The sequence below is a fragment of the Cricetulus griseus genome, chromosome 5, assembly GCF_003668045.3.
Source record: "Cricetulus griseus strain 17A/GY chromosome 5, alternate assembly CriGri-PICRH-1.0, whole genome shotgun sequence".
Taxonomy (NCBI): Eukaryota; Metazoa; Chordata; class Mammalia; order Rodentia; family Cricetidae; genus Cricetulus; species Cricetulus griseus.
In genome coordinates, this window is record NC_048598.1 from 13,312,194 (window position 1) to 13,334,941 (window position 22,748).

Here is a 22,748-nt window from a genome sequence, read left to right on the forward strand (position 1 = left end):
CGACGAACTCATCCCTCTGGAACCATGGCTCAAATAAATTCTTCTATATGTTTCTTGATCATGGTGTTTCATCACGGCGACAGAAAAGCAACTAAATCACTTGTCTTAGTTGTCATAGTGTCGGACTTTTTGGCTTAGATGATGACCTCAACTTCTATCCATTTCCCTGCAAACATTCTCCTTTATAGCTGAGTAAAAAAACGCCTTTGTGCACACATGCCCCATTTTCTTCATCCACTCATCTGTTAGGGGTTTCTAGGCTGGTTCTAGGCTTGTGAGAATTCCGAGGTCAGCATGGATGTGCAGGGGGTCTTGGTGCTGTTTTGACTTATATTCCTCCAGGCTTATATCCAGTGCTATGTCTGGGTCGTATGGTAGTTCTAACTTTGGTTTCTTAAGGAACCTCCACACTGATGTCCATAGTGGCTGCATTAATCCACATTCCTACCAGCACTGTATACAGATTCCTCACTTGGATTGGTTACTTTCAGATATTTTGGTAGCAGCTATTTTGACCAGAATGGCAATGCATTCCTTAATAGCAAATATTGGGCATTTCCCCTCCTGTTTGTTGGCCATTTGTTCCTCTTTTGAGACGTGTCTGTTCAAAGCACTGGCCCCCTTAGAAATTGGATTTTTTGTGCTTCTGTTTTTTTTATTCTTTGTATTTTCTACATATTAATTTTCTGTCACATGAAACACTAGCAAAAGCTTTCTCTACTCTGAGGTCGTTGCTTGGCTCTGCAGTTCAGAGCAGCAATGTGGCGCCATCCCGCCCGTCAGTTGTTCCTGGGCGATATACAGTTCCACAACTTGTGAATCTGTTTGCATCCTTTGTTATCACACCCTTGAAACCCAACCTGCAGGAGGTCAGTGCCGGCTGCTGCTCCGGGCTAATCTAGAACAGCATTTACTACCTGCTGTAAAACTGGCAGATGTGGAACTAACATGCTGAAGTCAAACCTGCCTTGTAGTCTGAGATCATGAGTCTCAAGGTCCCATCCTTGAGTCCTTGAGCAATGTACTAATAGTCTTATCTTAATTAGAGTGTAAGAGAACAATTTAAATCTCACTTTACATCTGTTACTTTGTTCTCTGCCGTAGCTTCACTTGGTCTTATTGGAAGATAATAGGGTCCAAGAAACTTTACCCTGGGGCAGCCTAAAACTGAAGAAAGTATTAGAATGTTCTACGTGTAGCCATGCTTACACACTCATGATAGAGCTCCTTATAATTAGACCCAGTAGGGATTAGAAACAATAACTAATAATCCAGTTGAATGTTAGCAGCCATCTGCCTCCTGTCCGTTGTTGCTAGCGTCACCGGACCTGAGCTATGGAGATGTCATAAATGAAATCAGGACACTTCCCTGCCGTATTGTGACAGCTAAGCACCGCTAAGTAACTAACCCGGCATCTAGCACATACAGTTTTGATGCCGTGGGCTAAGGCGTGGCTTATGAAGTCGTTGAGATGGAGTGGGGACAATGGGAGTTGTCACCATGCCACTCAGAGTGGCACAAGGTTTTAAATGATTAATTATTGCTGAAATTTCAATATAAGGTTTTCAAGTTGCAGTTTCCCCACACAAAACCAAAACTCCACCGAGAGAGAGAGAGAGAGAGAGAGAGAGAGAGAGAGAGAGACTGCTGGGCAGAGTTGGCATGGGCTGTCCTAACACTCTGTATTGGAGTCCCTTCCTTTAGAGGGAGGTCCAGCAATGATCTCTTGGCACTCACTTGGTCTCTGGGTCATTGTGGTTCAGTTTGCTGTATGAAGTCCAGAGTCGTAATTGCCCTGTGCTCACAGCAGATTAGCTGAGTCATTGGGGCTGTGCAAGTATACAAAGAGAGAGTGGGGAGGGACTCATACTCACTCTGCACTGCCTCTCCCAAAGGCTCTGGATGCTACAGTGTGCAGAGTGCCATAGATCTGATGCTTGAAGACTGCTCAAGGAGCTAGCATTGAGCCCTGGTGGACAGCAGAACGTGCTGGGATAATCCTGTCCAGGAAAAGAAAGCAGGCGCTTCTACCCCCAAGGAAAGTAACAGCGCATTTTGGCCTCTCCCTGCTGCAGTCAGGTAGGGGGCTGATTGTCAAGTTCCCTGGACAAGTCAGTCATCTTTCCTGTTGCCCCCGCTTGCTGCTCTCCTGATGACATCGTGCAAAATTGTTCTCATTTGCTTCTGTTCAGCTGGGTGTGGTGCAGGGAGCTAGGGTCTGTGACAGAAGCCAAGATGGGTACACGCTCACCTTCTAGGTCTGTTGTGACTTTAGCCTCAGGCTGGGTGAACTGTTCATACCTGCCCTGTTGTCAGAGCACTTATTCCTGGTGTTCCCACAGTCCCTACACTTAGCCTACCTTCAATGGCAGGAGACACCTGACACATTGTGCACCTTCTCGGAGAATAAGGTTTCTGTCAGGGAGAAGGTGTCTTTGGATTAAAAAGAAAAAGAAAAAAGGAAAAAAGAAAGAAACCTGTACAACCTTCCTTCCTTCCTTCCTTCCTTTTCCCAATCTTTTCTTAGTCCCCTAAAGTCAGAGGGGCCCTGTCTGTGGCCATTCCTGACCTGTTTTAATTCAAGCAATGCTAGTCTCACCACCTGACTGATAGTGATCATTGACAAGGCACCTAGGGACAGGCATCCAGGGTATGGAAAGGAAACCTTCAGCCTGACAGGCAGGGGATGGGCCCTCCCTCCCCAGCATCCCCATGCCGCCCCCCGGTGGGGATGGGCAAAGCTTGCTTCTGGTACTCTGAGACTCCACAAACTTGTCACAGAGACTCTGAGCCACACAGAACCGAAGAGCTAAATGTGTGGGGAGCTCAAGTTTGTGTTCACAGGGTGTGACTTCTAAAGACAGCTGGAGTGAGGGCTAAGTGAACCTGTGGGTCTAGCTAATGGGGATTGGGTTGACTCTGGAGATCAGTGACGGTATCTGATGCAGGATCTGATCAGAGAGGAGCTGGCCATGGAGGGGCCTGAATCTGTGCAGCAGCAGAACCTAGTGATGGATGAGTGTCAAGGAAGAAATAGGTGACTCCAGGCCCGATGCTGGGCCTGGGGAGGTTGGTTGTAATATCATGCCAAACATAGTTAGTTTCCATGTGTGAGTTCCCATACACCAAGGGAAGCAGGTGCCCGGTACCTAGCTAGCCACAGTGCTGCAGAAGCCATAGTGCTAGCCCTCTGCACAGCAATATATTTAGGAAGGGCACCCACTTGCTCGATTACCAGATTTAAGGGATTCTTGGTAGAAGCATCCTGGGGCCCCTACCAACACCCTGAAAGAGCCTGACACACAGGCAGAGAGGGTGCTTTCCTGCCCCGATTTCTGCTGCCTACAGTTGTTTCATCTATGCACTGTCTGGTCCTATGTTGTGTCTTATGAAGCCTCCTCTGCTGCTGTCCTGAGGGCACTGTTCATGTTCCAGCCAACTTCTTCCAACACAGCCATGCCGGTTGCTCCCTGGGAAAAGGGAAGCAGAGGAGCCAGGCCACAGTCTGGGCTGAGTCTTCCTCATACTGGTTTGCAGAGGCCAAGTTATTTTCCTCCTCTCTGAGGACAAAAATGCACAGGAATCAAACAGATGGGGATTAGCACATAACTGGATTGTTGAGTTTCAACAGGCCATGAATAGCCGCAGAACTCGAGAAGTGGTTGCACTGGGCCCGGGGGAGGGTGGCCGAGAGAAACCAGGAAGGGTATGTGCACTCTATTTCAATAAAGCTGTAGGAAATGCACAGAGAGGATGTGGGTGGCCAAACATGAGCTTCCTGATCTGTTATTGCCAACTGGACTCCATTCTCCCGGACAGAAACTTTGACCTCTTGCTTCCCTTTGCGTATCACAAGGTCAGCCCTCTACAGAGACAGAGCAAGAAACCCAGTCAGCTCTAGTCTGAGACCCAGGCCCTGCTGTCAGGCCCACTCAGTGAGAAGTCCCTCACCTCCCAGGGATCTGGGTGTACAGAAAGCCTCCCTGGACAATTCAGGAACCAAAGACTCCTCAAAGGCCCCAGGCCTCAGAACTCATGTACCCCAAGGGCACATCCAGGGCTGTGCCAAAGTCACCAGGCTCATTTCCCCAGAATAGTTCATGGTTTTTATGACATAGTGTTCGTTTGGTGGATTTTCCTGTCTTGTTGGGTTCCAAGTTTTCTATACGTAATTTTAGGATTGTTGACCTAAATATAAAAATCATCAGCCAAACATATGGTCCATGTCCACTGTCCTGGGTCCTAGGGAGACTGAGGCAGGAAGGTGGCTGGAGCTCCAGGGTTTGTGGCCAGCCTGAGGATCACAGTCAGAGCCCTCATCAAGAGAATTTAAAAACAAAACAAAACAAAAAAAAACAAAACAGAGTCTCCGCAGGCTACTATTTGTTTAAAACAGTGGAGCACAGCACCAGGAACACATAAATCACAAACCATGCACATAGCCAAAGATGCTGGAACGAAGAGATGTTTTTAAAGACAGAATAAGGAATGTGGGACTGAGAAAACAGCAGACGAGTTCTGGGCGAGTGAGGTTAAGAATGTGGATTGTAGCCACAGCAATTAAACAAAACAATAAAAAAATAGAAGAAACTAAAAGAGACACCACCCTTGGCCACGTGATCTGTAAGGACAGTGGCCTCAGTCTGAGATTGAGTGCACGGTTACAGTACTAACACCTCGAAGAAGCACTCCTATGTAAGGCTGTGGTGGCCAAGTGCAAGCCCAGAGTGTGCCTGTCTTTTGTGACAGCTACTGTCAAATAATCAAGCAGAAGAACCTTCCTCACAAACTCGGGGGTTCTTGTAGGAAACACACAGCTGAGACAAAAAAACATGGCTTTCAGCCAGGTGACGGTGATGCATGCCTTAATCCCAGCACTCGGGAGACTGAGGCAGGCAGATCTCTGTGAGTGCAATGCCGGCCTGGTGTACAGAGTGAGTTCCAAGACAGCCACAGCTACACAGAGAAGGCCTGTCTCGAAACAAGGAGAAAAAGGAGAAGGAGGAGGAGGAGGAAGAGGAGGAGGAGGAGGAGGTGGTGGAGGAGGAGGAGGAAGGAGGAGGAGGAGGAGGAGGAGGAGGAGGAGGAGGAGGAGGAGGAGGAGGAGGAGAAGAAGAAGAAGAAGAAGAAGAAGAAGAAGAAGAAGAAGAAGAAGAAGAAGAAGAAGAAGAAGAAGAAGAAGAAGAAGAAGAAGAAGCATGGCTTTCATTCTGTCATCTCTGACATTTTTCTTATGGGACAAACATGAATAAAGTCAGGAGTCTATGGAGCAAGTGCCTGGGAAGAGCCCTTGGCAACTCGTATCTCTGGCCTGCCAGGCACCAAGTCCTGGCTAAGTCAGTCCTCTTGCCCCTTCATCTTCTAACGGAAATTTACCCAACCCGACCAGAAATTCAACCAGCACCCAGAGACAAACAGAAAAACTCCTTTTTTAAAAGTGCACATTGGTCTGCTAATGCTGGAGGAATTCAGCCTTGAAACAAATTTGTCACATTGTATATAGGATGTTGTAATGTAATCTTACACACGCTCTCATCTGCAGGTGGCCTTTAAGGTCCTGCCCCACTTAATATATTTCAGCAATTAGACAAGTGTTGAAGAAACTGAAGGCTTTTGGTTATCTCTCTGCTGCCTTTTTTTTTTTTTTTTTTTTTGGCAATTGAGCTGATCGGCAAGCCTGAGGAACAAACATGGTTTCTGCTGCCTTAAACCAGACTTGAGCAACATTCAAGGTCATTACTTCAAGGCAGTTGTCAAGTGTTTGCTCCCTTCTGATGAGAGGAGGAGCCCCTGGTGAGCAAGTTTTAACACAGCTTCAACATGCCTAAGTTCCAACTAATTCACAACTGTAACAGTTTCTAGGAGGAACAGATGGTGAGGTGTCTTATAGTTAGGTTCCAGTAACACTGAGGCAGGGCCTTCAGTTCACATTATTTCTCTGTAACTTAACGCTTCCTAGGCAAGCCTATTAGTGAATCCCTTTTTGTTGCATTTAATTGATGTTAAGGCTTGTCATTTCTCTTCTCCCATTCAATCCCCCAGGAGTCATGTGGCTGGAACTTCTCCTGGCCTCAGTGCTGGGCCTTGTCATCTACTGGTTTGTCTCCCGGGACAAGGAGGAAACCTTACCACTTGAAGATGGCTGGTGGGGCCCAGGGTCGAAGCCCTCAGCCAGAGAAGATGAGAGCATCCGACCTTTCAAGGTGGAAACATCAGATGAGGAGATCAAGGTGAGATGCCCTTTTGTAGGCAGGAGCAAAAACCAGCAGGCATCCCTGCTGGGGTTTCTCTCTGATGTGGGTAAGAGTGTGGGTGGAAAGGAACTTGGGGTCCTTTAGTGACCCTTAATCTGCCCAGCCTTCATCCTCAAGCAAGATACAGACTGCCCCCGAGAAAGGCGTCTGTCTGCTCAGTGCCATCCATCCTGTGCCTAACCTGAGGCCAGGATGTGTCAGGAAGACTGCAGGGGGGGGGGGGTGAGGGGGGGTGAGGGGAGGGTGAGGTCGGGGGGGGGCGTGGGTATCTTCATACACCACAGGCACAGGAGGCTGCCACATTCAGCTCCCCTTGACCCACCTAAGGGATGGAGCTTGAGATGTCTTGAAGGGAAAAGTGAGCCGATGCCCCTGATTTCATGTGGCAGTCACACCTATAGAAGGAGGTGATGCCCCAGCATGGAGATCACAGGGTCAGCCTCAGGTCAGCCTTAGGTGGGCCTTTCCTGTGCATTAGGTACTCCTGGGCCCACCATGATTTTTATCAAGCTGCCCCGTGGGGCTCACAGAGGATAGAATAAAAGCTGAAAACGGCATGGCCATGGGTCCCAGGAGATTTTGTGAACATCAAAATGGCTAGAAATCAGCTGCAACTCCAAGGCCATTTCCACGCAACCCCAAAGTCACAATAAGCCTCCTGGAAGAGCCTGGACGGAGCAGGGCCCAAAGGGGAAGCACTAGCATGGTCCGGAGGTCTCTGGGAATGGCGGCACCTGAGCTGTCCCATAACCTGAAATGAGCATGCCCGGATGGTTGCTGGACTGTTCCTCTCATTCACATCAGGACTCTTGGAGCTTGTCTTCTAGGCAATCCATCTTTTTCTCACTGGGTTGGGGTGAGTCATACAACTGTTAGCAAGTGTTGGCACATCTTGGCTCACAGGCCAAATGTGGCTTAGGACTTTTTCTTGCACTGGCCCCTGTCAAGAATGACTTTTTACCTTGGTCAGTGTGGACAAAAGCCAAAGGAAAACTAATAATTGGAAGTGCGCAATGATTGTGTGGCATTTGAGCTTCAGTCATATATGTAAGTTTGGTGGAATGCAGCCTCACTGCTCCCACAGGGGTCATCCGTGGTCACAGCCTCACTGCTCCTGCAGGGGTCATCCATGGTCACAGCCTCACTACTCCTGCTAGGGCCATCTGTGGCAGCTCCTTTGATGCAGGGAGAAAGTGAAAAGACTGAATCTTGAAAGCCTAATAATCTTACTCTGTGGCTCCTGACAAAGTTTACCGACTCCTACTCTACAGAGGGCTTGGTGAATTAAGAGTGTTGGAGTTGGTTAGAGGTGATGCAAGCCTTTAATCCCAGCACTTGGGAGTCAGAGGCAGGCAGAATTCTGAGTTCAAGGCCAGCCTGGTCTACAGAGTATGTTCTAGAACAGCCAAGTCTACAGAGAAACCCTGTCTCAAAAAAAAAAAAAAAAAAAAGTGAGTATTGTTCACACTCCTAAGAAATGAAAAGATGACCGGAATGGAGCTAAAAGGGAGAATACCTCATGGGTGACCTGTGCAAAGCCTTCTGTCCCCTCCTTGAGCCTCCCAATTCCACCAAAACAAAGATAGATAAAGGCAATCTGGAGTCCATAGGGGAACCCACAGCCTCTCAGGGCTCCAGTGACGACACACACGGCCCTGTGTGGCCCCTCCGTGGAGTCCATCTGCGGCTGCAGGGTTCACTCTGAGTTGTGGACACAAGCTCTCTCCCGCCTCTGCCCACCCACCCCCGATTCTCCTCTGCAGGACTTACACCACAGGATCGATGGGTTCCGGGCATCCCCGCCTTTGGAGGGCAGCCGCTTCCACTATGGCTTCAACTCCAGCTACCTGAAGAAAGTGGTGTCCTACTGGAGGAACGAGTTTGACTGGAGGAAGCAGGTGGAGACCCTCAACCAGTACCCTCACTTCAAGACCAAGATTGAAGGTGAGTTCCCAGACCACCAGCCTGGCATAGGGGTGTGTGAGTCACAGGAGCAGCCTTCCTGTGTGACGTGAGTGACCCCGAGTCAGCTGTGCTGTAGCATCCCGGGATCAGTGGAAGCTCACCGAGATGTGCTTGAAAGTTTTTGAATTGTTTTCCTCATTGCTCTAACATAAAACCTGACAAAGACAACTTAAGCATCAGTGGGTTTATTTTGGCTCCTGGTTTGAGGGTACAGTCCATCATGACAGGGAAGCCACTGCAGAGGGAGGGGGGTGATGTCATATTGGATCAGTAGTCCAGAAGCAGCAGAAAGGAATGTGATTGTCTCATTTTCTCCTTCCTTCCATGTTTTAGTCAGTCTTTTGATCACCCACGCCGCCCGTATTCAGGACAGGTCTTCTTGCTTCTCTTAAGTCTCTATGGAAACAACCTCACACATCTCCGAGGTGATCCCCAAACCAACCAAGTTGGCAATAAAGATCACAGATGTAACCCCAGAAATGTGGAGTCAGGGGGTGGAGATCCTTGGGGGCTCCCAGCCCAGGCAAAACAACTTGGTTCCACTTTTAAGAGAGTGGTTGACCCTCTCTTAAAAGAGTAAAGCAGAATATTAGAGAAGGACTCCTGGTGTCCTCCCCTGGAAGAAACACACACACACACACACACACACACACACACACACACCAGCTTAAGGAAGGAAGGGTTTATTTCAGCTAACAGTTCAAGGGTGCTGGCCATCATGGTGACATCATGGTGGGAGAAGGCTGAAGCAGCTGGTCACCCTGCATCTGCAGCCAGGAAGCACAGAGCAATGAATCCCTGTGCTTAGCTGGCTTTCTTCTTCTGAGTCAATCCAGTCAGCCAGGCCATGGGCTTGTGCTGCCCACATTTACGATGGGTGGTCCCACCTTAATTAACCTAGTCTACATAATCCCTCATGGAGACTCCTCTCCTACATGACTCTCCATCAAGTCACAAGTCAGAGCAGCTGTCACAAACCTTAAAGACAATCAGGTGTGGAAACACTTCAGAAAGCCAGAGCCACTGTGTAAACTTCAAGTTCACATTCTCTGTGACAAAATACACAGACCCTGATGTTAGAACAAGAGCCCCGTAGAGGAGGAAACAGGACAGGCAATACCCAGGATGGCACTAAGCAATATTTCCCTTTGGGGGAGAGGAGGTGGCAAGCTTGGGAGCTCAGCCTCAACTCACTGTCTCCCTAGTAACCGTAGTTACTAGAGTGTTACAGCACAAGGCCTCCTCGGGGTACAAATGATCAAAAAGGACAGTTCCAGCTTTGAGTTCACCTTGGACAGTAACCCACTAAGACCACCCTGTGTGATCTAGCGGGACTGGCAGCCTGTGCTGGGCCTGGTGTTGCAGGATGTTCTGCTGGGCCAGGGTTTGTGGTTCTCTGCATCAGCCACGGTGCTATTTGGTGGCCTTGGTCCCCAGGCGCAACAAGTCTCCAGCTAGATTCCTTTCCCGTGCTCCCCAGTATAGGTTTGGTCCAATAAGGCTCCTACCTCATATTTGTTGCCATACTCCTGCCTCATAATGGACTTTTCCAGGTCCCTCTTTCCCCCAAACTCTGACACCTGGTTCACTGATTGATTTTAGCCCGACTTTTTGTAAAAGCTGGATCACACCACAGATATGACATGGTAGTGAACTCTTCTGTACGTTAGATGAGCACACGGATTGCAATTACTTCACAGTACTGCAGTGCTCTGCTGAGTGCAACCCACGGTTTCGGGGCCCATGGGCTTCTCAAAGCCCCGATGTCTTCTCAGTGAACAAGTGCTTAGGAAGCCCTGCTGTAAGCCAGGCTCTGTCCTGGGCCATGGGAACCCGGAAGTGCCTTCCCAAGTTTTTGGGCACTTCCCAAGTGCCCTCCAGAGAGCACACTCAGGGTGACTGGGAGGTCAGCGAGGACATGCACATAGCCAGAGCACACGGTAAGCACCCCACAGCGAGACTTGCTATGACTGTCATCAGTGCCTTGGGGCCACCAAGGGCACAGCACTTATTCTCTTCCAGGACTGGCACACAGGGAAACAAGGTCCCCAGACCCCAGCCTCCCCAGCAGGACCCTCCTTCCCTCACCCTGACTGTGCTCTGTCCCCAGGGCTGGACATCCACTTCATCCACGTGAAGCCTCCCCAGCTGCCCTCAGGCCACACCCCAAAGCCCTTGCTGATGGTGCACGGCTGGCCTGGCTCCTTCTATGAGTTTTACAAGATCATCCCGCTGCTGACTGACCCCAAGGCCAATGGCCTGAGTGACGAGCATGTGTTTGAAGTCATCTGTCCCTCCATTCCTGGCTATGGCTTCTCAGAGGCATCCAGCAAGAAAGGTACAGTGTGCCAGAGGGTGGCACTTCCCAGACTGTGCCTCCTATGGCCAAGATGCCACCATGATGAAACAAGGTAGCTAGACAGTTGGGGGAAAAAAAGAGTCCGAGGGACATTTTAGTTTCCATATGGCCAGTTCTTTAGGAGCATGAGTCAAGGGGACAAATGAAGCTGCCTAGCACTGCTCAGGCCTGGACTCTCATACTTGCTGCTCGGGCGAGGGCCAGCTCCATACCTGGGCCATGCCCTGATCTAGGCCAGCATGGCTAATAGAGCCCTTGTGCTGTGTCTAGCCAAGCTCTGCACCTACCTGCCTGCTGGCACAGTAGCAGCTATGGAATCACGGCCCTGCTCTGAGGAAGGCAGCTCTCACCACCTTTCCCTGTGTGGGGGACACTTCCTTGCAGCTCTAAGATTCCTTCTAGACTTCTGTGCAGCTCTGTTGTCCCAGCTTGGAGGGAGGCAGGTCTGGAGAACTTCACAGGCACCTGAGTGCTCCAAAGGCATGGTCATGACTCCCCTGTCTGTCCCCTTCACACTCAGGCTTCAATACGGTGGCCACTGCTAGGATCTTCTACAAGCTGATGTCGAGGCTGGGCTTCCAGAAATTCTACATTCAAGGCGGGGACTGGGGCTCCCTCATCTGCACCAACATGGCCCAGCTGGTTCCCAAGTGAGTCAATGAAGTCAAATGGGCATGGCACAGCCTCTCCAGGATCTGTGTGTATACAGCATCTACGCAGGACACAGGGTTGTTCACCCTAGGCAGAGTTAGACTTGGAGCTCCCTCTAAGCCAAGTCCTCCATGGTGACCCAGGGCAGAAGAGGGACTTCTCTCCCACCAACATCTGAGAATGGAACACACCGGCCCCACCCTCCTCCTGGGATAACACAAGCATGGTGGCCTGTGGACTGGCACCTAGGCAAAGCCCAGGGAGCAGAGATACAAGCAACGTCATGGATGTCCAACCTTCTGACACTGAAATCGGATATTAGCTACAATGGACTAAGTGGCATTCAGACTTTTCCTAGTACACATGAGGCCCCACGGGTGGCAGGATGGACACACTTGATAGACTTTCATGGTGGTCAGAACTCTTTAGAAACTGTCCTTTCCTGTCCCTCACCTCCAAGTCCCTGGATTCCCAATGGGACAGATTGCTGAAGGAGGCTGGCTTGCGCTCTTCAGTTCTGTGGCCTGTCCCTGTCCTCCTCTGTCTTCTCTCCTATGTCCTTCGTAGCAGTCAAGCTCACCTGTGCCCATTTCTCTGCCCACAGCCACGTGAAAGGCCTGCACTTGAATGTAGCTTTCATTACAAAAAACATCTACACCCCGACCCCTCTCCTGGGCCCGCGTTTCGGGAGATTTCTCGGCTACACTGAGAGAGATATCGAGCTGTTGTACCCCTTCAAGGAGAAGGTTTTCTACAGCATCATGAGAGAGAGTGGCTACCTACACATCCAGGCCACCAAGCCAGACACCGTGGGTACGTATACTCATGAGAGGCAAATCCCGGGGCTTGGGGCAGGGGCTGAAAAGCTGGAAGTTTCCCAACCAGTATCAAGTGAGCAGATCCCAGCACATTTAATTTGTTTAGTCACGGGGAACCAGTAAAATGTTAACAGCCGCAAAGGCAGATAAGTGCACAAACCAGTTTTCCTTCTTACCTTTTTGGTTTTTCAAGACAAAGTTTCTCTGGGTAGCTCTGGTTGTCCTGGAATTCACTCGGTAACCAGGCTGGCTTTGAATCCAGAAATCTGCCTGCCCCTGGGTGCTGGGATTCTTTAATCCCATGTGCCACCGCTGCCTGGTTTACAAACCAGTTTTTTAATAATAAAGATCACTGGGAACGCATTTGTCCACTCTACAGACAGGAGTCGTCTGCACTGTTCTGGCTTTTCTGTGCTTCGCTGAGCCATGAGGTGGCTCAGTAATAAGGGTGGATGGAACCCCAAAGGCAGTGGGTCTCACCCTGTGGGTGCAGCCTCTTTGCCAAATCTCTGTCTCCAACAACTACTTACATTACAATTAGCCGGGCAGTGGTGGCTCACGCCTTTAATCCCAGCACTCAAGGGAGGCAGAGGCAGGAGGATTTCTGTGAGTTCTAGACCAGCCTGGTCTACAAGAGCTAGTTCCAGGACAGCCTCCAAAGCCACAGAGAAACCCTGTCTCAAAAAATAAATAAACAAACAAATAAATAAATAAAATTAGTAACGGTAGCAAAATCGCAGTTACAAAGTAACAAAGAAAACAGTTTATGGTTGGAGGTCACCACAGCTTGAGGAACTGTATTAAGGGGTCAGAGCATTAAGAAGGTTGAGAACCACTGCCCTAAAGGATTGACGGACTGGTAGGGCCCTCTGGATGTTTCTCTAGTCCTCTTAAAAACACCTGAGAATTATTGGACCCATTTCTGAGCATACCACAGTTCCTGTGACAGTACAACATTGCAGATACTCACGTGAGCTATGGTCAGAGCCCTGTGTTTTGGTTTGGTCTGGGGCTTTTGGCTGTTTTGTTTGTTCAGGGTCTATGATTTTGTCTTTGGTTGGATTGGTGTAAGGATCGATGAAGAGCCTCGTGCATAGTCAGCAGGTGTCGAATCTCTGGGCTCTGCCCCAAAGTCCTGAAGTTTTAATCCCTGGAATGTATTTATCTCAGCCATGTACCAATGTTTATAATTGATTTTCCTCTTAGGTACTTTTAGGTTGTTTTTCTTTTCCTTCCTTCCTTCTTCCTTTCTTTTTTTTTTAAGATTTTATTTATTTATTATGTATACAACATTTTGCTTCCAAGAGGGCACCAGATCTCATAACGGATGGTTGTGAGCCACCATCTGGTTTCTGGGAATTGAACTCAGGACCTCTGGAAGAGCAGTCAGTGCTCTTAACCTCTGAGCCGTCTCTCCAGCCCCTTTCTTCCTTTTGTGTGTGTGTGTGTGTGTGTGTGTGTGTGTGGTGTGTGTGTGTGTGTGTGTGTGTGAGTGTGTGTGTGTGTGTGTGTGTGTGTGAGTGTGTGTGTGTGTGTGTGTGTCTGCCTGAGTGTATTGTATGCATCATTTGTGTAGGAGACCTCTGAGGTCATAAACAGGCTTCTAATTCCCCTGGGACTGGAGTAACAGGCAGTTGTGAGCTCCTTGTGGGGGCTGGGACCTGAACCCAGGTCTTCTGCAGTTAGTGCTCTAACCCACTGAGCCATGTCTCCTGTTCCTCATTTTAAGTATCGGTATATATAGACCCAAGTTCTCATCTTTATAGAAACGGCATATGAATGGCTGAGTTTTACAGCACTTGCATAGTTCAAGGCTCAGTGCCGCATAAAGTGTGCGTGTGTGTGCGTGTGTGTGTGTGTGTGTGTGTGTGTGTGTGTGTGTGTGTGGTGTGGTGTGTAGTATGTGTGTGCTGTGTGGTATGTTTGTGGTGTGTATGTGTGGTGTGGGGGAGTGTGGAGAGGATTGGGGGGTGCCTCTATATGGTGTGTGTGTGGTATGTGTGCGCATGTGTGGTGTGTGGTGGGGGTTGTGGTATGTGTGTGGTGTAGGTGTGATGTGAGTGTGGTGTGTGGCATGTGTGCATGTGTGGTGTGGTATGTATGTGTGGTGTGGTGTGTATGTGTGTGTCTCTGTGTATGTGGTGTGTGTGTGTCTCTGTGTGTGTGTCTCTCTGTGTGTGTGTGTATGTGTGTGTGTATGTATGTGGTGTGTGTGTCTCTGTGAGTGTGTGTGTGAGTGTGTGTGTGTGTGTGTGTGTGTGTGTCTCTGTGTGTGTGATGTGTGTGTGTGTGTGTATGTGTGTCTCTGTGTGTGTGGTGTGTGTGTGTTTGTGTGGTGTGTGTGTGTGTGTGTGTGTGTGTAAGACACTGCCTTAGAGTGAGTGAGTCCCATGAGATCATGGATAGGATTGGACCCATTACCAGATGGTGTTACCAGGGCTCCGTCCGGATGTGGGGCACCGGGCAGGACTGTGCTGGAGACAGGGCTTCTGCCTGGCCCATCGCTGAGCCAGCCCCACACCTCCGTCCTCTCCGGGACCAGGCTTCAATCCCCCCTTTCTCCTTCCCATCCAGGCTGTGCCCTGAACGACTCGCCTGTGGGCCTGGCTGCCTACATCTTAGAAAAGTTTTCCACCTGGACCAATCAGGAATACCGTGACCTGGAGGATGGAGGCCTGGAGAGGTGAGGCCCCCACCCTGCTGCAAGGCCCCAGGCCCCAGGCCCTGCCTCTCCCTGCCCACCATTCATCCCTGATCAAGGCATCTATAGGGGGACAGCAAGCTCCTCTGTCTTTGTCCTACACATCCTGCCACCCCACCTGAGACCAGGGGACCCTGTGTGGAGGGTGAAGAGGTGGAGGCACCCACAGGACAAATGTCTTGTTCTGTAGGATTCAGAACTCAGCAGCTCCCCCTACAGGCAAGGAGTCTCCAGGACTGTGAGCAACCTTGACTGCAAAATAACAGGACCTCTGAGCCAGGGCTTCTACAGACTGTAGGTTAGATTCTGTGGGTGCTAATTAAGAGAGGACTGTGGAAAAGAGTGGGGAACCAGCCCATCTCCAGAGTTCTGAAAGCTGCACATGTACAGGGCCTTAGTCCTGTTCCTAAGTCTGATGCAGGTTTTGCTCTGGCCCAGAGTCCCCAGGGTCTATGCCTTTCTTTCACTGTTCAGTGACACACAAAGCACCAATCCCAGAGCTGTGGGCAGGAAGAGAAAATGAAATGGGACAGGATCTGCCCCTGGGTGCTGGCATGTGAAACCCTGTCTCAAAAAACAAAACAAAACAAAAATCATCACATTGATTGACATGCTGCCAAAGTAAGGGACCCATGTTTTCTACTGTGCTTGAATGGTGCCCCATGTCTTCCAAGTATCATTCATTCTGTTTTTACCAGAGGACAAACTGAGACGCAGGCATGGCAAACAGTTGCCAGAGTCCCGGGGCTCTTTAGTACTACGGTCAAGACGAGCACCCGGATCCCTTGACTCTTGGTTTGTCTCCTCTAGCCAGTTTGTGTGCTGGCTCCTGAGGAATACCCAGGAGACAAGGAGTTTCAAATCCCTTGGACCCTAAGAGAGGGAATTCATTACTCTGAGAAACCTGGGATCTTGAACTGGGGTGGGAGAATGCTCACTGGAGGGTAGGCTTGCTAGCAGAGACCTGGAAAGCCCAGGAGGAAGGTAAAGGTAGGAGCTGTGGCAGGCACCTCTAGACTCAAAACTCCTGGGTGCACAGGTGCCACCTGGTGGTGAGACAGAGGTGATGGCTGCTGCTTCCCATGGAGATGAGGTACAGAGATGAATTCATGAATGAAAGCTGGTGAGGAGCTTAGAACTTGCTGCCTGCCTTGATGAGCACTCTACACTAGCGATCCACCTAGAAATGGAGGGCCTTGATCCAGTGGACCTATGGGAGGAAATGACACCAGTCATTTGAGGAAAGCCAGGCAGGGGCCTTAGCACTGAGCCTGAGTATCCTGTGCGCTTTCCAGGAAGTTCTCCCTGGAAGACCTGCTGACTAACATCATGATCTACTGGACAACAGGAACCATTGTCTCCTCCCAGCGCTTCTACAAGGAGAACATGGGCCAGGGCATCATGGTCCATAGGCATGAAGGGTAAGCCTGTCTGAGCAGGGAGAGGGGGTGGGGTCGGGAACAATTTGCCCTTTAATCCAAAGAAGGTGTGATGTCAAGATAAGAAGGACATCAGATGTTCTCAGAATCCTGGTCTGCTGGGACAGAGGCATTGGGATTTGCAAGGTCTATACAGAGACCCTCGGGTGACAACTGGGAAACAGACTAGAAAAGTGGGTGTTTAGAGGCTCACATGACCTGTTCCATGGTCCTCCCGGGCAGACAGGGTCCTTAGTGAGTAGAAACAGGCTGTAGTGGAATGGCTGGTTCCTGAGTCTGCCCTTGTCATTACCGTTCCACATGGCCTGCCTCAGTCCTGAGGCCCTTGTCCTGCTTTGGGGACATGACAGCAGAACTTAATCCTCAGCAACTGGTCTTCCCCACAGGATGAAGGTCTTTGTGCCCACTGGCTTTGCGGCCTTCCCTTGTGAGCTACTGCACACTCCAGAAAAGTGGGTGAAGGTCAAGTACCCCAAGCTCATCTCCTATTCCTACATGGAACGTGGGGGCCACTTTGCTGCCTTTGAAGAGCCCAAGCTTCTGGCCCAGGACATCCGCAAGTTCGTGTCCCTGGCAGAGAGGCAGTGACACCCTCCGGGATCAACCACACCCTCAGCAATAGCCCTGGCACCTCCCCAGTCTCCCTTCAGTGAGATGCCCCCTTTCTGAGGAGTGAGCTTAAAGTTTTGTGCCCTGCAGGCTCTGGGAGCCTGGGTACACACCTCCACCTCTCACCACCCCTATGTTAGGTCACAGACCTTAAAACCCACAGCCACTTGGGGGGCTGGAGAGATGGCTCAGAGGTTAAGAGCACTGGCTGCTCTTCCAGAAGTCCTGAGTTCAAGTCCCAGCAACCACATAGTGACAGCCATCTGTAATGAGATCTGGTGCCCTCTTCTGGTGTGCAGGGACACATGAAGACAGAATGCTGTACACATAATTAATATCTCAATAAATCTTAGAAAAAAAAAAAACACACGGCCACTTTAAGAACCAGGTGCCCCCAGCACTGGAGAGACCGAAAGTTAGCAACTTTATCCTCAAAGCCTCTCCCTCCACCTCACAGCTGCTGCCAAGACCCAAGGCAACTTTGAATTGTGATTTCACTCTTACCTAGTGCCTTCTTGCCCCCACCCCCGACTCCTAGCACTTAAGCTAGAACCTTGCTAGAACCTTCCCCACTTGCAAAGAACTCCCTTTGCCCCATACCCTCAGAGACTTTCTGGCTTGCTCCCTCCCTTTAAGACCCCCTTGTAAGTCACAACACAGCATGTCTGTGACACCTGTCTGTGGCACTTGTCTGTGACACCTGTCTGTAGCACCTGTCTGACTGTGACACCTGGCTGTCTGTGGCACCTGTCTGTCTGTGACACCTGTCTGTGGCACTTGTCTGTGACACCTGTCTGTAGCACCTGTCTGACTGTGACACCTGGCTGTCTGTGGCACCTGTCTGTCTGTGACACCTGGCTGTCTGTGACACCTGGCTGTCTGTGACACCTGGCTGTGGCACCTGTCTGTGGCACCTGTCTGTGGCATCTATGGTGCCTTTCCTGAAATTTACTTGGCATGCTATGGACCTGTGCTAAGCAATGTGGCCTTGGTGACACATGATTTTACTTCTAAGCACAGCTGTACCAAACTACATCCTCTCCTCCAAAGCAACCCACCCAGGGCTCTCCTTTAAGGGTGAGCTCACACTTCCGCCCTTGTGCTTTGGTGCCTACTGGGCTCCCTGGATCATTCCAGACTGGCAAAGGCTGGGGAGGCAGCTAGAAACAACCATTGGCCAGGGCCAACCTAAGCCAAGCAGCCCCCAGAATAGTGATGGCACCACCCAGACACTCAAGAAGCTCAAGCCTGTGGAGAAAAGGCAGTGTGGCTGGCTGGTTGGCTCAAGTGAAAAGACCCTGACAGTCAAGGGCTACCAGACATGTAGCAGATCCTGCCTGGTCCCTGTGGTAAGAGACTCTGTGGTAAGGAAATGAGTCAGACCCAAGTGGTTGGCTTCTGATCTAACCACATCTCTGACCTGGCCCACACCTTCACTGAACTTTGGGTTGCTAAATCCCACCCATCCCCATATGTCTCCTCTTCTGTTCCACGTAGGCTCCCAGCCTCAGCCTGTCCCCCATGGCCCAACCCTAATGCCACTCTGGAAAAAGAAAGAGCTACCCAAAACAGAAGAAATGGAGGGGCACCCTCCTCTCTGTGCCTGCCCCTCCGCCCTCCCATAATTCCAGGGTGCCCTTGGTGATGCCCCTCCCATCTTGGACAGAGCAGAAACATGAGGTAGAGGCTAGACTAAGCCTGCATGGACGTGGAAATCCACACATTAACCTGGAAGAAGCATGAGAGATGGGATCCTACCACCAGCCCAATGGGTACTTTATTAACGGTTCTCAATGTCCCTGACGACTGCAGGGTGACCCCAGTCACAGGATCTCAGGCAACATGATACAAAATCTCAGAGGCACAGTAGGTGCAGAGGTGGTTACGTAGCCAGTGTGTAGGAGCCTGATGCCCTGTGACTGTCAGCAAAGACATGATACTTTCTGGTCCCAACTGCTGTCCACTGATCCCTGAGAAGGGGCTGCAGGCTGGGGAAGCATTGTAGGACCCCCACATGGGCTCCATCTCAGACCCAGCTGCTCTTGTCATTAGCGATGCATCAGCTTGCAGAAGGCTAAGCCGTGTTCCCGGGCTTTGCATCATCTCCCCATCAACTGGTAGTCCTCAAATCTGATTAGCTTGAGGACAAAATTCCAACACATCTTGTTTACAAACCACTAAGAACATCATCCCACTTACAGTGCCCTTGCCAAATAATTGGAAGAAATGTGCATATCTTCGTATGACCACACTGGGGCGGAAGCTGCAGGTGTTCCCCATGCTAGAACCAGAAAAGCAGCCTACAGATGGCTCCTAGGGACAGCAGCCCTACCTTATACCCTCAGCCAAGGACCTGAGCCCCCATGACACACTAGTTCCCTCTTCTCACAAAGCAGGTGCTTCAAATCAGGAAAGAACTCAAGAGCCTCTCTGGGGCCCTAGTCCCTTCTGTCCCTCAGTCCTCCTGAGTGCCCTGAGCCTGCCAGGCCAGCAGCTTGCCTGCTTGAGCAGCTTGCTCAAGATTCCTGGTCGATACTGGCCACACTGTCACTAGAATTCTGAGCCACAAGGTGCCCAGGAAGAGTCCCACTGATGTGACGGATGGCACCATAGGTCTGCTGCTGCTGTGGGGATAACGCCGTCCTCTCGGAGGCCAAACCATTCAGAATCCGAGGCACATAGGGCTGTTGACAAATTCAAGAGTCAGATCTTGGATGGTGGCAGGCCTGACGCTCCACGTCCTGGTCATACCCTGTGCTACCCCTTTCTCCCAATGGGTGGATACATATCAAGAAATAGCATTCACATGGGGCATCTGGACCCAAAACAAGCCAGAAAGCAAAAGGGCAATCAGCCTACAACCCAATTCTCACGATCATATGAAACACCAGAGCGACTCCCTCTAGTTCTAAAAGGAAGCACTCCTTCCTGCTACTGTATTCTGGGTGACTGTCTCAGTTTATTTGGGAACCAGGCTGACTATACAGACATGTGTCTGTCAGCTCTGCATCCTCCCAGGCCCAGGCCGTAAATGAGGGATCTCCAGCTTCCACGCAGCCTGTTCTCCTTGCTGGCTGACAGGGCCAAGGGTGTTTCTGGGTAATCATGCTCCTGAACACCTAGTTATCAGGGGCTCGTCCAAGGACAGACCATAGAGGAGGTATGAGTACCCCAGGATGGTAGCTGCTGGAAGGAGTGAGGCTGAGCAGGCCAGCCAGTGTCCTACCCTCACATCTGTTAGGATGGCCAGAAGTCACCACTCTACCATGTGGGACTCAAGGACAATGCTCTACCCTGAGGTAGCACCCTGGAGGATAGAGGCAAGGCATGGAAAGCCAGGAAGAAGGGGGTCTTTCCAACCTGGCACCCCCTTCTGGAACAGGTGCCCTATGCATTTACTAAACTCCAAAAGGGGTAAGCCGTCACAGGACCCCACACAGGCACTTGAATAACCAGTGACAAAGCTGCACCCAACCACAGGACCTCCTGACACGGCTACACTCAAGTCCCAACTCTCCAGGCAGTGGGTTGGAGAGAGGGCAAGCAAGCAGGGCACTGTAGCCCAGAGAAAGATGGGCAGCCATTGGGCAGAGTAAGCCTCAGTGGCCAAGGCAGCTTCTGGTGTGCAGGTGCAGCATTCTGTCTGACTAGGGAGCCCTTTCTATTGACATCAACTCAAAACTAGCCTGCCAACTGACCTGGCGTCTGTTTTTAGTCAGAGCTCTTCCAGCACATCCCTATGGCTTCTCTGAATGGGACCTCACAGCCAGAGTGACCAAAGGCAGCCACCATGGGGATGGAAACACAGATAGCTTACTGTGAATGGTGGGGGCACGTGGGCCTCTGCTTCACTTCCTTTGTCACTGGCTGACTCTTCTGTCTGTGGAGAACAGCAGGGACACAATGATGAACAGAACCGGTCTCTCTGAACTAACATCCCCTAAACAAACAGACTAGTAACCATCAGAATAATGGAACCAACCGGCACCAGGCTCCCAGCACAGCTCAACTAAGGGAGGGGCACAGGGACTTGGAATAGGGGAGGGGAGGGAAGCCACATCACACCCCCTCCCAAAGAAAAGCTGGGGAAGGCGGGTAGGGCAGTCATGTGGGGAGGAGGATGAGAGAGTCACCCTGTGGGTCCAGCCTGAGGCATGGCAGACAGCCAGGTACCTTGTAGTTCCGGGGGCTCAGGTGCTTGAAGCATCCAAAGCAGGTGTAGAGCAGGCAGGCCAGGATGGTGAGCAGCACCACCAGGAAGGTGAACAGAGTGGCGGGGGCCTTTAGACCTGGGAACAAGGTGCAGATGTAAGGCAGGGGACTTCCTAACACACTTGCTCTGTTGAGGAAAGGGCCAGGCCTGGTGCCCAAACTGTGGGTGACTGCTCCCTAGCCCCGACCCCTGCCCCTCACTCCAACAGTCAGAACGGCACCCCCACAGCCAAGAGCACACAGGGATAGGACCCACGTGTTGGCTAGAATCATCCCTAGCCAGGTTTTAAATACTGGGACACCAAGTAAGTGGTCATTTGACGGTGGGATTGCTGGGACAAGCCCCACCCCTGCCAGTCTCTGGAGCCTAGGGCTAGACAGGACAGGGACTACCTGGGGATGACTGCAGAGTTTCATAGCCCCTGGCTCAGGGCCCCCAGAACTGATACAGTAGCTGCCTCCTCCTCGGGGATTTCTGGAGCTATGTCACACCCAGCCTAGCTCAGTAGCCAGGCTGTCAACACCATAGCAACCATACCTCTCCCAGGAGTACCATGCTCCACCACACTGGTGCTGTGAAAGTCGTTAGGGACACAGCTGGCTGGTGTGCATGTGGGAAAAGAGGCCGCTGGCACGGGACCCAGAGCAGAGTGCCCCTTACCCAGACGAAGGAAGGAGTAAAAGAAGAGCCAGAAGAGGCAGAGGATGGGGGCGGCCAAGGCCTGGTTCACAGCGGCAAAGTGGATCCTCTTCTCCAGCTTGGCCGGGAGGTAAGCAAAGTAGAGGTTGTGGCGGTCCACCATATGCTTCAGCAGGATGTAGATGAGGCCTGCGAAAGAGGGGCTGTGAGCTAGAGGTCTGGCTGGGCCACAGTCCCAGCTCACGGGAGGCAGAGGCAGGTGCATCTCTGTGAGTTTGAGGCCAGCCTGGAGATAGGTAGATCCACCAGACAGAGAGCTCCGTGTTTATCCAGAGACCATCTCAAAAAACATAGTGGAGAGTAATAGAGAAAGATATCCTAGGGTAGGCATAGTTGGGACACCTTTAGTCCCAACACAGGAGGCAGGAGCACAGGAGGGCAGATCTTTGGGAGTTTGAGGCCAGCCTCGTCTACATAGTGAGTTCTAAGCCAACCAAGGCTATGAAGTGAGAGCCTGTCTTTAAAAAAAAGTCAAAGAAAGAAGAGGAGAGAGGAGGAGAGGGGAGGAAAGGAGAGGAGGGGGGAGGAGAGGAGAGGAGAGGAGAGGAGAAGAGAGGGAAAATATCCAATCCAATATCTACCTTTGGCCTAATGGACACCCACATGCAGCCACGCACACTTACATACACACATATACACAAATCAAACAAGATACCATGGTGGGCCAAATAGAAACCCACACCAGACATGAGAGAGGCCAGCAGAGCAAACATTTAGAAAGGAAATGAAGTTTTTTGTGTCACAGGCTATGGTTCCAGTAACTACAAGATGTCACTCTGCTGGGAATCCACTGTGACCTGGTGGTAGCAATCTCAGGCAGGCATGAAAGAGTCAGCTGTCCACAAACCCTGAGGCTGATACCAGGACCACTTACCGAATGGCACGATAATGGGGCAAGTGATGCTGTAAGCCATGATTACAGTGAAGACACACAATATCCATGCATACATGGCTCCAAACTCGTATTCAAAGGCCTGGTTCTAGGGAAAGAAAGGGTTAAGGAGCTCACAGGCTGGTTCTGCCCCCAAACACCCTTCTA

The 22,748-nt window shown here is 50.8% G+C and overlaps 2 protein-coding genes across 5 annotated transcripts in view; one reads left to right on the forward strand and one right to left on the reverse strand.

Annotated features, from left to right (window-relative positions):
• The first annotated feature begins 1,879 nt into the window (after positions 1 to 1,879).
• Positions 1,880 to 17,048, forward strand: Ephx1 (epoxide hydrolase 1). The gene is made up of 9 exons (XM_027418823.2): positions 1,880 to 2,080; positions 6,044 to 6,231; positions 8,019 to 8,199; positions 10,331 to 10,558; positions 11,100 to 11,229; positions 11,835 to 12,043; positions 14,623 to 14,731; positions 16,045 to 16,170; positions 16,575 to 17,048. The coding sequence occupies exons 2-9, from the start codon at positions 6,049 to 6,051 to the stop codon at positions 16,774 to 16,776; spliced, it is 1,368 nt and encodes a 455-aa protein (XP_027274624.1). The 5' UTR covers positions 1,880 to 2,080; positions 6,044 to 6,048; the 3' UTR covers positions 16,777 to 17,048.
• Positions 17,049 to 18,544: 1,496 nt separating this feature from the next.
• Positions 18,545 to 22,748, reverse strand: part of Tmem63a (transmembrane protein 63A) — a 36,809-nt gene continuing 32,605 nt past the window's right edge. For all 4 annotated transcript variants that reach the window (XM_027418818.2, XM_027418819.2, XM_035445168.1 and 1 more), the window contains 5 exons: positions 22,584 to 22,689; positions 21,671 to 21,838; positions 20,971 to 21,086; positions 20,615 to 20,677; positions 18,545 to 19,481 (listed from right to left, as the gene is read on the reverse strand). In XM_027418818.2, coding sequence (XP_027274619.1) covers positions 19,314 to 19,481; positions 20,615 to 20,677; positions 20,971 to 21,086; positions 21,671 to 21,838; positions 22,584 to 22,689 — 621 coding nt within the window. In that variant the 3' untranslated portion in view covers positions 18,545 to 19,313. The remainder of the gene's footprint in view (positions 19,482 to 20,614; positions 20,678 to 20,970; positions 21,087 to 21,670; positions 21,839 to 22,583; positions 22,690 to 22,748) is intronic.